Genomic DNA, 14,005 nt, shown 5'->3' with positions numbered 1-14,005 from the left:
CTTAAAAAAGAAATAATAAAATTAGAAGACTTTTTAAGCTTAAATGGATTTATCGTTTCTTAAAATCCGATAAAAATTTTGATTTCAATTCGCAAGATAATTTTACGTGTCCTTCTCTTTGTTACTCCATTAACTTCCTTCTTTATAAATTATTATATATATTATTATATATATATATATATTTTTTTTTTTTTTCAAAATCAAGCCAAAAAAAAACCCAAAATATTTAAATATAAATACGTTTTACTCTTTAGATCGTACGAATCGTATGAAAAAGAAAACTGCTGCAAATATATTTATAAGTTTAATTACTCTAAAAAAAAAAAACTGAGCATTGTAATTAATTAAATGCATCTTAAATTGATTAATTATGATAATTTTTCTTAATTAAAAAAGAAAACGTCTTACAAGTTAAAACATGCTTGTCATAAATTAGCAATCGTTGAAGCGATCACGATTTATTGATTAAAAATTTATAGCTTAGAGAAAAGTGCTAACCACAAATGTTCTCCACAGATAGGATAGGATAGGTCTGTGCGTAATTGATAATCACAAGGACTCCTAAGTATATTATATACCTACATCATCACCTACATTTAATCCCGTATCTACTACATATATATATACATCTATATCTCTTTCTCTTTTTCTATCGACTATTGTGAATCTTGCATATATATGAAAGGATATGTAATACTTCATTGTTTTACTTATAGAGGAATATATTTTTATATATAATCGATCCTTTTACTCGCTTATACCCACTTTCTCTCGTAAAGATTTCTTATGAACAAATTACTAAATAATAATAATGTGCTCTATTTGTATTTTATATTTTATCTGTTATCTGAACTTGCTTCTTCCTTATTTTTCTTTTTACTTTATTTTAATTGGTTTTTTATGATTTTTCTGAGAGAAAATATAAGCTGCACAGCGCCATACACATTTTAACACAGAAAGGAAAAACCACAATTTATATACATACACGTATTTAGAAACTAAACGCTATGATGAATTAAAAAAAAAAAAAAAAGATTTATGAGCGACTATTTTAACGAATTTATTGAAAACGGTTTTGAATGAGTATAAAATATTTTAAATTTTATTTTGAATTTAATAAAAATTAATAAAAAAAACATATTTTTTTCCTTTGTTGAGGATGTTTGCCTATGCTTCCAGATATACGCATTAGGAAACATAGTCCAAACAGGGCAAGTTTAATATAAAACCTGCAAAAGCATTATGTATACGGTATACGGTGGTGGATGGACTTAGCACATTTAGTACATGAGCCTTTACTGGACGAATATTTGTTTGGGTTTTCATATCTTTGATCGGTGCTTTCTTGTTCGAGTTACGTGCGGTTTGAAGGCAAGGTAACACCACTTTTCTTTGGTTGCTTCGATTCTTCTGTGTGTCAAATAATTAACAAGGAATAAAGTCTGGACAATAATTTAGCGCAAATTAAAAATTTAAAAACTTTATTGACTAAAAGCTCAATATTTTGTTGCATACCCTTAGTGTTTTAATAACAGAGGCATATAACGCTCCACTGGAATTGTGTTACAACCCTTTTGGATTTCCGCCCAAAAGTCGCACAGATTCTTGTGCTTCCACATTATTTCGGCGGTTGAGTTTGCCATTTCAAAAAATCTATGCAATTCTGCTCCAAGGCACACTGCTATACGAGAAGTGTGTTTTGGATCGTTGTCATGCATGAAGTGCCACCTGAGTGGCATGTTCTCCTCTCCATATGGGATCATTGTGTTTATACGTGCATCAATTTTACGTATGGGAACAATACAGTGATCAGAAAACTTGGCCCACACCTTGATATTTTCACCACATTTTCGCGAAGCTTATTGTCTTAGATATGTACTTCGGATTGTTCTACATAAGTGATGTAGGGTGTAACAAGTAACAGCTTAGTCTGGCGCAAGCCAAATTCTTTATTTTTCGTGATAATACACCAATCATTGTAGCTTGTTTCCATTGCATACATTTGATGGGAGCTCCTATTGTAAATTTTTTATAATTAGTTTTTAGTATGGATCAACTTTTAACACGATATATCAAAAATTGCACTTTTGTGTTCTGCGTAGGTTTACTTTTCATTTAATTGGTTATAGGGCGTCTCGTTGAAAAGGTGGGCGTGATAGATCAAAAAGTTTCTCGTCAATTTAGTTTGGCGAAATGTCAGTGGTTTTTAATAATTTTTTTAATATGAGAACTCTTCCACAATAAATGGGGAATGGTCCTAAAAATTGTTCGACCCAATGCAATATTCGCTCTTTGGCTAAAAAATAAAAGTACATCAAATTTTATCAAAATATTTCGTAAATTGTGGCATGACACGAAACAACACGAACACACGTCAGAGAGCCAGACGTGCAAAAATGTTTATCTGTTCAAAAAATTGATTGGAATCGATTGATGTAACAGAAGATATGCCAAGTCATTCGTACGATTTAGATAATCCTTACTTTAAATCTTCCATATATGTCCTTAGCTGAGAACCCGCCGGAAAATTTCAAAAGTGAAGGTTGATTGGCCTAAAAGCTATGGTTACTGACGATGCATATCGCAAAAACTTCACTGTCAGTTATTAGCCATTGGTCAAGTTTGAAAATAAATGCCGCTCGTAAAAAACTGCAACATACCATCGTCGGCAGATGCTGTTGTAAAATTGAGTATCAAGGTTTAGCTGCAACATCTAAAACTTTCTTGGCAAAAATTAGGTGACTCGTGTAAGGAACAAGCAGAATTATATTTAATAGAAATAGGCCCACCTAAAAGGCCGGTGTAAAAATAATTCCTATCACTCATCACTTAGGTCTAGGTTATGTAACTCTATTCTATTTTATTTTCTCTTATTCGAAATCGAATAAGTAAATTTTAACTAAGAAGAGACGTACTTATGAAAAAATTGAAATATCCAGTTATCGCTCTATTCTTCAGTAGAATATTAACCTTGGCAGTATCAATTGTAAGTCCATTTTCTTCTATGTGTAGAGTTTGCATATAACAGGAGAACAAAAACAACGCCCCTCTAAAGGCCGCCACCATTTTTTTTTTTATGCGTAGTGTTTGCCTATAACAAGAGAACAAAAACAACAGCCCTCTAAAGGCCTCTAGCAGTAACTGTCAAGCGACTTCAAGCATAGCTCTTTATATCTGCAGAAAAAGTCGCCTCTTCCATGTAAAAATTGCAGTGGGTCAAACCAGATGTCAACAGAAACGTGCAGTCTTTTCGTTTAATGGCATTTAGTCAATAAGTGTGTCTAGGAAAACATTGATCAACTAAATCTAATCTAGTTTAATAGCTATAGCCAAAGAGGGGAGCGCTAGTGATGATTGGAAGAGACATCATCCTAGCTAGGGGTGAAGTAGTTTGATGGATGAATGGTTGAAGTAGTAAGAAGTTAGTCTTATTAAGAAGCAACTTCGGCTGTGAAATTGCCTTTCTTCATGCAGACAAGCTATTACAACAGCATTTCAATCTCTTCCTACGGAACAGATAGGAAAGAAGAGTAACGAAGATTACATTTTCCCAAAATGTATTAAAAAGCTTTTTTAAGAGTATTCGAATAATTATTTTCTAACATTCGAAAATTTTTAAAAATAAATCGATTGCTTTTCGAAAAAAGCAATTGTACGAAGAAAATAAATTTCGAAATTTAAATAATAATAAAAATAGTAATAAAAGTTATCGAAAAAGAAATATCAAAAAAGTCAAAATATTTTAGGAAACTTTCATATATATACATATATTTTTTTTCCGAGTTCCTTTAATTTTGAATTCCGTAACAAAATTTTAGTAATTGAAATTAATGGACCAGTATTTGAAGCAAATACAATTTAGCGAAAATTAATCGATTCTGATAAGAGCTGTAGGATGCTCCGTTAAATATCCCATTTTCTTTCTCCAGTCTCTACCATAATGCTCAAACGGATTTGCAAACTTCAAGAATTGCAAATCAGATGAATTTTTTTTTTATTTAGTCTACGCTGAAGCGACATCCACGGACAGCATGCAGAAAGAGGAACGCGATCAGGTAAATATATATTTGTCTTTTTCTAACAAGTCACATTATAGGCCAGTTTTCCATATGTACCTTCGCTCTCTTTAGTTTTTTCCGAAGGCATTTCCGTTTATGTTCAGGATCCGTTTTCACGTGTATTTTCTTCTTTTTCTTTTCTTCCGGATGTGGAGTAAGTACGGGCAGGATATGGCTCATTTTCCCAGGGAGGGGAATATGAACAAAGTGGAGCATTTCTGTTGTTGTTGTTTTAAATAACATCTTCTCCGTAGCCACGTAAAAGTTAAGAAGTTAATAATGAATTTTTTTATCCTGGCCGCATAATTTTGTCCGCTTACCATATTGACGAAAATATTTAGAAAAATTTTTACTATACTTTTACTAACATACTTATAATGCAGCAGACCTCACATTACTTTTATTTCTCTAGAGTGTAACGGCTTTAGGGTGGAAATAAAATGGGATAAATAAATGGGATAAGTGTTCTCTTGATAGTAAAGTAAAAAAGAAGAAAAAAAAATTGAAACAATTTATATATATATATATCAATTTATTCAGAATAAAGAGTGTACCAAAGCGAAACGTGAAACACTTCGTTGGGAATGCCAGTCTACCGAACACTTGCTAAAATTAGTTTGTGAAGAGATTAAAAAACATCCAAAATGCTTTGAGGCGAGTCTTTCTCTTTCGATTTTGTTATTAAGTGTACACAATTCATTCAATGATTCTTTCGAAGCAGAAACCCACGCCACACAAGTTTTATAAGAAAATCACCGCAAAGTGCCCGAAATTGCAAAAGAAATGCTGGATTGCTTTGAAAAATAAAATGCAAGCTTGTAGGCTTCATTTTATAAAAGCACAAAAATGGTCGCATGATTCCGAATCAATTGTACGGACGTTTGGAGGCGAAAAAGCAGTTAAAGGTTAGAATTTGAATTTCTCCTATAAATATATACATATATATATATATATATATGTAAACGTATTAATGTATCTGCTTCCCTTGTAGATTATTTAAACAAACTTTGCCCATATTATGACGTGCTGGATATCATTTTTGGAAGGGACGAATCTGAAGGTTGCGTCTATAATGGTTCGTAATCGCAGGACAATAAACTAAGGAGTAGAACGTAGCTTATGACCTTTTTCGTTTTTTTTCTTCCAAGCATTGCGATAACATACAATTTAAGAACACAAATATCTTTTATGAGCATAATATTGTATGCGTACGAGACTCCTTAGCTTCCCTTTTGTGACTGTCCTACTCTCCGCACACCTTTCGCGGTAATATTGATGCTTTCAAGTTTTCAATAATTCGGCCAACTACTGGTGGAGAAAGGCGGGCCAAGTCGGGGGCACATAATTTTAGTCAGCTGGCTGTGTCAGTCAACCTTTTTGGAAAATGTACATTTAACCTGCGCCTTAAAAATGTAGCGGGAACGAGTATACTCGTGTAACACCAAATTAGCTTGCAACGAAATAACTTGACGAAATCCCGTACGCATATTCTAAAATACTATAGAATATTATGGAACATTCATAATGATAAAATTTGATAAGAAAGTCCGACCAGAACGGGCCATGGCGCTTATATTAGTCATAGAAAAAATGTTTTGTACTTGCCGCAAATTAAATTTACAATTATATAGTGGCACGGAAGGGATCATTTTGAAAATTCGTTCCAAGACGAACATGAAGTCCTTTAGTTTTCCTCTTTATCAAAAAATTCTTCTCCTGCTTTTCCGAAAAAAGTGTTTTTTTTATTATATTTGCATACGTATCGAGTATAGTCTTTTACTACTAAATATGAATTTCTTATTTTAATCGCTAGGCTTTATCCCGCCCTGTTTTTCCACGTAATTAACTAAACATTGATTCGTTGCAGATGATAGAAAATCATGTAATAATAACGGTGATGAAGACCTTTCGGCTTATTTCGAAATGATTGATAAGTTGCTTAGTAATGACAATTGTAATAATAATGATAGCGACCACGATGCTAGCAATTGCACCTGTTGTGATCTATCGGACAGTATGGCAAGCGAAAAAGAGGAGGGAAAGTGCAAGAAACCTGAAGAAGGTTTATATAGGAAAGAAGTTTTCCGTAAAGACGAATATGGAGTTTCTGTTGCTGAGAGTCGAATAGTTCACTCCGAATCAAGACATATGGCCGGTATGCAATCATGCGCGCAGATACCAACCATAAGAGAGATAAATCAAAGTGAAGAAATTTCTGAAGTTCGCGAGGACTCAATATGTTCTTTCAATGAGACGCAAGAAAGTGCAGTACTTGGCTATGACAAAAAGCAAAAGAAATCAGTTAGTAAAAAAAATTCAGCGTCTCGTTTGGCACTCGAGAAAAAGAGATTAGAAGTTGAGCATCAGAGATTGGAATTGGAAAAGAAGAAATTCGAATGGCAGCAAGAGAAAGAAGGATGCGAACTAAAATTAAAGCAAACAGAACTCGAACGCTTGTTTGAGTTGAAAAAATGTGAATTAGATAAACAGGAAAGAATTGAGAAGGAAAAAATGAAGCTGCAATTGGAGCATGAAGCAAGATTGAAAAAATATGAAGTGGATATGAAGTCTAGACAGAATCGAAGTACAACCTCGTGCAGAAGTTGCAATAATGGAAGGAACAAAGATTAAAAAACAAAAAAAGAAAGCAAGAAACCATGAAATAAAAACAAAATTACGAAATTCAAAAGTCAACCATAAGTTGACTAAAATTAGGGCGACATTTTGAATTGCGTATTCGTTCAGTTTTCAAAAATTTTTGAATTTTCCTTTGAAATCCGAAATAAATATTGGCTTTACTTTGTTTTTTTCTTTAAATTTCGCCACCAACCATTCAATCGTTTTTCATTACACTAAAATATTTCAAGAATAACAAGACTTACGTAATGTAAACGACAAAGGTTCATTTTGTTTTCTATACTGCTAGTGCTCAATTTCTTTTCTTTTAGTCTGAGGACTTATTCCATAAACTGAAAAAATGATAATAATAATATTAGCGAAGGTCCACAGTGCTGTCGGAGACATTCTGATGAAAGGGTACACGTAACTTCCACGTTCCCAGAAAGCGAAGGAAGAAAAGTATAGAACAATGGAAAATATTTTGAATAAAATTTATTTTTAAATGAGTTATCGATTTTAGCGAAAACTTCCTGCAAACTTAACTATAAATCCAATTTATCCAAGTTACTGATGGGTATCAAGTAAATGGCGCTACAGTTTTGGGAAATGAGAAACCTTCTTCCACTGACATAAAAGTTGGACTCTATTGGAAATGGATTTACTTGGAATATTTTCAGGGCCACTCCGCACACATGCAGTTAAGGCTTTTTTCAAAGAGGAGTTATATGAAAAAATGATTATTTGTATTAGTTGTACAAATGAGTTCCTCTCGCTGAAATTAGCTACTTCATAAAACGTATTGAAGCCCTTTTCCGGAATTTCGAGCACCTATATCTACAGCAACGTGGGTTTAAAGAGACGAGTGTAATTTATGGATTCGGCATTTTTTTGTGTTTTTAACTGGATTAATCGGTGAGAAGTGCTGCTAAAAGCACGAAAAGGCTAAGTCGGCTTGGAATGAAAATGCAGTGAGCTACAAAATAGAAAGTAGTTTACGAGACATCGAGCAAACAATGAAATTTGCATATGTCCGTATGTCTTCAGCATAAGCAAGCCAAAAAGTGATTCTCATTTTAGGCTGGAAAGTTTTACCGCAACCCGCGGTATTGTCACGACTTGGCCCCTTCCGACTACCATTTACTCAAGTCGATGTAATCATATTTACCAGGTCAACGGTTCACAAAGATTGTATTTCGCCCCCAAACTCGTGAGTTGTTGCCGCGAAAGTATCCATAAGCAGTCCGACAAATAGGAAAAGACCATAGATAAAGATGGCGCAACAAGTAGAAACTGTAGAAATTTATTTGTACATCCTATACTATTTCTTGAAAATTTGCATGGAAGAAGGAAGTCATCTTATGAATCTCTTTCCACAGAGAAGTTATTATCGGAAACAAGACATTATATGAGAACCAGACCTAATTTTTAGCATTCCGCAGTGAAAGTTTGCACAGACTAGTGACTTGCTGTATTAAATGTGTGTGAAATTTGCTGTATTAAATTTGGAGCACATTGCTCTGCTATTTTGCACTCATCCAATATCTTTGGACATAAGTGCCGAATAATATGTTATTTGATAATAACATTGATAGTGCTACAATCAGATTACTTTGGTTGATGCTTTGGACTTTTTAAAAAGTGAACTCTGGATTAGCAATAGATGACGACAACATTTCAACTTACTTTTACAGTGACCACGTCCCAGTCGAGTAAAGGTATGGAAAAGTGCGAAGCAACTTACTCAGCAATCTACGAAGAGGAAGAGCCCAATACTGTCTTATTTAAATAAACAAATAGTGCGTAATGTTCTTAGTAGCTTTAAACATTTGTTATACGTAAATATATTTACAGACAAAAATTTACAATACGATTAATGACTGACTGTCAACGAACAGAGTAATTCGAATACTATGCTTACAAAAAGATAAGACGAAGGTACCTCTTTAAAAATTTCAGGATTCATTGATAATCACATCACATTTTCAAAACTAAATGAGCACAAGCCAGTGTCAATTAATTTTCTTGCGATTGTAGCCGTTTCGTTGAGTTTTTGGAATTTGATCATTGCTTGAATTGTGTCTCGCACAATTAAGAATTTCTGTTGTATCAGGTTCGTCGTCTACCAAAGTAGGCTCTATAAGTTCGATGGCGCAACGTCTAGGAAACCAACCTCGAACAGGACCTTTTCGCTTCCTCTCTTCCATGCTGTTCGGGTCAGTAAGCACACGTTCTCCAAACAGCCAATGCCTTCGAAAACGTGTTACCCGTATAATGTCATCCTTTTCGAGACGTATACGAGGTTCATCGGTACAAGGCGTTGCTAAGCATACACGAAAGCCTTGAGACCACAAAGGCACATAACTACCGGTGGCTTTACGTATGCATTTAAAAGTTCGTGTACGTGCACGTTTCTCAAATTTCTGGGCGATTTGCTCCCGCTTATTTGTGAAAACAATATATAGAAAATTATAATAGATAATAAAAATTTTCCAAGTTGTTGAAAACTTACCGTTAAAGTGAATTCTTCGCAACCTTCTCTTACTGGCCATTCAATACCATTACCCCGTGCGACGCATTCATTTTCAAAAACTTGCTTAATATTTTGCCGCCAACCCAAGTCGTAAGGAAATATAAAATCGTCTAAATCTGTATTATGATGCCGTCGAAATACGGCTTTTTCTATAATCCACATTTCAATAGCAGTTTGATTTTTCACAATTGATTTAAGCTAATAGAGTACAGCAGATGAAAAGCAGAAAAAGGAAATAGAAAATTTGCAAAATATTTACCTGAAAATAAAGTAACATCCCCAGAGCAATTACGACACCTACCGCCAAACCCATTGCGAATATGCAAATAATTAAACTCCACATGGTAAGCTGAACTGTCGCCAAATACGCTAAGCCATGTGTTAAATACCAAAAACGATAGATGCCTCGATAGAAGGCACCGCACAATATGATGCAACCATGAAAACTACCAAGAACCGAAAATGCTAGAAATAATGTGAAATAGCCGTGATTGGCCCAACCCACACAATGATTTATCCAGGGACAATGATGATCCATTTTCTTAATGCAACGATTGCCTAAATAAAAATGATATAGAAATATATCATTTCTAGACGTAGAGTGAAGGATATAACGGATACTAACATTTCCGACAGTGATGTGAACGCGGCGCTTTATAACCTTCGCATATTTTACAATATTGTAAAAACTCGGTGGCTTTACTATCCTGGAAAGCATAAATAAAGACTTGCATTGCATGTTGAATTTTTGTTTTTTTTTAAGGTATATTAGCAGCTTATATTTATAATATTTTTAAATGAGCAAATAATTGCATTTTAAAGAAATCATTCGCCACCATTTCGATTACGGACACGCGATTTTCTTAACGGAAGTAAGTGTACAAAAAGGGCTCAAGAAAGGTTTTGTTTATTTTTTGTAAAGAAAATGTGCTAAATATAATTAATTGGGAAACTTACTACTTTTCAGTCAACTTAACAGTAATTACGCGATTTTATCAAAAAAATTTTTTGCTTTTTCACACGCAAGTTATTTTTTGACGTTAGCTTACCTGCGGTTGCCATTGTTTGGGTAATGTACCCGGACCTATTACAGTCGCCATCACATAATTAAATGTGGCCGCTGAAGACAGCATTAAAAAGAGTGCTTGATTTAGAAAAGCAAATATGGATAAATTTGGCGGCCACCACATTGAATTCATATACAATGTAGTTAATGTTATGCATTTTATTATACCTATAAGTAGATATAGTAAGAAACGAGTAATTATTTTTGCGAAGAAAATTTCTTTTTTTTGAATTCCTCAACACCTTTAACTAAACTGAACATTTTTGATGGTATCTTTAAATTAAGTAATTAAAATGAGCTTCGTCTGCCGCCATTTAAAGCTTATTTTACACACTCACACTACACTTCACCTATATTGGGATAGGTCATTAATAGGTTAATTAATTAGCAAATAGTCGCTGAAATAATCCCCTTGACATTAATTTGTGTGTTTATTAATAATCAACTAAGGATATAAACTGCTTTGCATTCATGACTTCGTAATTTTCAAAAGAGTTTGACGAGCTTTTTAAAAAATGAACTTGTTTTTATTAAAAACCAGATAAATAGTGCACTGATAATGAACAAGTTTTGGATTATTCAAAGTCCACGTGCATTCCATAAATTAACGTTCGTCAGTTTGCACTTTCGTTCGGTCGATTTTGTTATAGACGTCATAAAAGTGGCTTCCGTACACGTTTTATCTTTGAACATAATCCACTGCTCTAAGACCATAAAACTCCCGTTAAGCTCACCATTTATATCAAGTACAGATTTGTACACTTAATCAAATGGAGTTCGCGTAGAGTCAAAGATTATAACGGAAAGCTTCAATTTGTAAATATATCCCCTGCTAATGACAATAAATTAAAAATGATTTGAAAGTGTGTATTTGCTCTTACAAGCCTCCAATCTCTTTTAGAATTCTCTTCTCCTAAACGACTTCCTTCAGCGAACCAAAACAAAAGACTTCTCCCGCCATAAAAATTAACATTTAAAAACTGAAAAATAATAAATACACGTTAAGGGATAAAAGATCAATCCAAAATCGTTTTATGCCAGTAAGCAATGTCCATTAAATCATAACTCTTTCATTCTACTCTACATATCGTTAATACTTCGCCTTCTCCTCAAGTAGTAACCAGCTTTTACCTACAATAATGCGACAGTGAAATACATCCAGAAAATGGACTTGAAGTGTATGGCGACTTCCAATCAAGATGTCTTGTTATAAAGTTTATGTGCAAATATTGTAGCGGCTGGTAAATAAAAATTCATCGATTTATTAAATTATTGCTTAATACATATCCTAGAAGAAAATCCATACAAAACAAAAAAAAAAAACATTTTTTTTCTTCTGATAATTTTTATACACTCACTTAAGGCTGTTATTGGACCCCAATGCAAAAATCTACGAAAGCCCGATAATTCGGCAGACATCATTTTCTTATTTAGTTATATATACATATATGTATAATTAAATATGTTTATTTATGTATGTGTATAGTTTTGCACAATTTTCTTAAAGAAAAAGAAAACTTTTCTTTATGGAAATATCAAAAAAAAAAAAAAGAAACTATAAGGAGAGAAGAACACACCAGCAGCTTGGAACAACAATAACTGACTAAATGAGAGGAATAACAAATGTAGTAAAATGTAGTAATGACAACTTAACGCTTTCAACTACGTAAGAGACTGTCTGCATGTGTCGTAAATAATATTTCCACGGAGAAGGAAACACATCTTTAATAATATATTGAATATTTAAAGAAACTATAACGCTAATACACATATATTGTGAGAGTTTTTCAAAAACTAATAATTATAATATTTTAAAATACAATGACACGCGATCATTAAAACTTGCATATATTTAACTTATAGGATATTTGATTTTATTATTTCTCGGATCGACTTCGTCGTGGTTTTTTTGGTTTCGGCTCGTGTTCGCTGCAAAATTCAGAACTATGTTGGGTCGTTTCTTTTTCATTTTCATACATCCACTTATCGTCGCCATTTATACGTCTCATTCCCAATATATCGACTAAAATGCCGCGAACTGATTCATGGGACATGTTAACACCCCGCGCTATCTCTCTTAAGCTTAGGTGGCGATTTTCTAAAACCATTGTTTTGATTTTATCAATATTTTCCTCATTGGACGATTTTGAGGGTCGACCAGAGCGAGGCAAATCCTCAACGACTTCACGACCATCCTTAAATGCTTTGTACCATTCATATGCTCTTGTTTTCGATAGAACAACGTCGCCATAGGCCTTTTCCAACATTTTCAACGACTTTGCGCACGAGAATCCACTGGACGCACAAAACTTTAGACAAATTCTTTGTTCGATATTTTTATCCATAATAAAAAAGCCAAAGTGGAGCACAAACAGCTGTTGTACAAGATCCTGGAAATTAATACCACAATAGCTTAGCTGTTTTATGAAATATTTATTTTCATTTTTGAAAATACCGATTGCGGATCGAAATTGTTGAATTATATATTCCCGGTATTTTTTTGACAGAATTTAATTCTTTATTTATTACTGAATTATTTTGGCGAAGAAAAAAGGGAAATTCGCTTTTGCTGATATATCAAAAAGCTTAATAAGACGAGAACACTAAACAACTCACGACCATAATAAATAGGCAACTAAATGAGAGAAAATGTAAATGACAATTAATTGTTTTTGAGCAGCACACGTTAAATTGTCGTTTGCACTTGCGATGAATTACATTGCCTTCGAAAAAGGGTCACATATTGATATATTTATAATTAAAATAAATATAAAATATGATAATAAATCCATTGAAAAGAAAAATTTAGAATTATTACATAACATAATGGTATTTTAATTTACTATGTATAGTATTAATGTATACTAATAATAAAAAAACTCCGCAAATTAACCTATGTTGTTTTTTTTCGATCGACTTCGACGTAGCTTTTTCGCTCTTGGTTCGATTTCAGCACAAGACTCAGAAGATTCTTGATTACCTAAATCGTCGCTCTCGCACGTCCACGGATCGTCACCGTTCATGCGTTTCATGCCTAAAACATCGACCAGAATACGTTGAGCCGATCCGTAAGATATGCTAAGATTATTAGCAATTTTCCTAATGCTCACATTGCGATTCGCAAGCACAATTTTTTTGACTTCTTCGACATTTTTGTCGGTATTCGAAGTCGAAGGACGTCCCGAGCGATGTAAATCGTCAACAATTTTGCGACCATCTTTGAAAGCCTTATACCACTCGTATGCCCTTGTTTTAGATATAGTAGAAGTTCCGTAGGCTTTTTGAAGCATTTTTCTGGCCTCTGCGCACGAAATTTCGCTTAATACACAAAATTTTAAGCAGTGCCTCTGCTCGACATTTTTATCCATTTTAAAAGCCGACAATGATTTCAAGTCTTAATCGCAGCTACACTAAATGAACAATCCGTCGAACAGCGCTCAAATTTAGAAAGAAAGGGTGTGTTTGGTCAAGTCCCGATACTTTTTCACCGAGAAGTAAATTTTTTACATCCGTTTGAAGCTGTTATCAGACCCCAAAGTGAAGGGTTTAGGAAATGCAGATTACTTAGTTGCGATTATTTTCCTTCTATATAGTCAAACTTTTGATCGAATAATTAGAGTATTATTTCCTTTAAATATGTAACACTTGTTTTCATTGAAAAGCAAACGAAATTGCAATAAGATAACCACCAATAGCTTCGAACAATAATAACAAACTAGATGAGACAAAACA

The 14,005-nt window shown here is 33.6% G+C and overlaps 3 protein-coding genes across 3 annotated transcripts; all 3 read right to left on the bottom strand.

Annotated features, from left to right (window-relative positions):
- Positions 1 to 8,465: 8,465 nt before the first annotated feature.
- On the bottom strand, positions 8,466 to 11,746 carry LOC119640110 (palmitoyltransferase ZDHHC6). Its single transcript, XM_038037937.1, has 6 exons — positions 11,632 to 11,746; positions 10,257 to 10,441; positions 9,833 to 9,914; positions 9,467 to 9,765; positions 9,187 to 9,405; positions 8,466 to 9,115 (listed from the first exon to the last, which is right to left on the bottom strand). The coding sequence occupies exons 1-6, from the start codon at positions 11,693 to 11,695 to the stop codon at positions 8,687 to 8,689; spliced, it is 1,278 nt and encodes a 425-aa protein (XP_037893865.1). The 5' UTR covers positions 11,696 to 11,746; the 3' UTR covers positions 8,466 to 8,686.
- A 404-nt stretch (positions 11,747 to 12,150) lies between these two features.
- On the bottom strand, positions 12,151 to 12,540 carry LOC119640170 (protein GVQW3-like). Its single transcript, XM_038038025.1, has one exon. The coding sequence runs from the start codon at positions 12,538 to 12,540 to the stop codon at positions 12,151 to 12,153; it is 390 nt and encodes a 129-aa protein (XP_037893953.1).
- On the bottom strand, positions 12,223 to 14,005 carry LOC119640131 (protein GVQW3-like). The gene is made up of 2 exons (XM_038037968.1): positions 12,729 to 14,005; positions 12,223 to 12,663 (listed from the first exon to the last, which is right to left on the bottom strand). The coding sequence occupies exon 1, from the start codon at positions 13,639 to 13,641 to the stop codon at positions 13,162 to 13,164; it is 480 nt and encodes a 159-aa protein (XP_037893896.1). The 5' UTR covers positions 13,642 to 14,005; the 3' UTR covers positions 12,223 to 12,663; positions 12,729 to 13,161.

The sequence above is a fragment of the Glossina fuscipes genome, unplaced genomic scaffold (assembly GCF_014805625.2).
Source record: "Glossina fuscipes isolate IAEA_lab_2018 unplaced genomic scaffold, Yale_Gfus_2 115, whole genome shotgun sequence".
In the NCBI taxonomy this organism is placed as follows: domain Eukaryota; kingdom Metazoa; phylum Arthropoda; class Insecta; order Diptera; family Glossinidae; genus Glossina; species Glossina fuscipes.
This window is presented reverse-complemented; position numbering and strand designations above follow the sequence as displayed.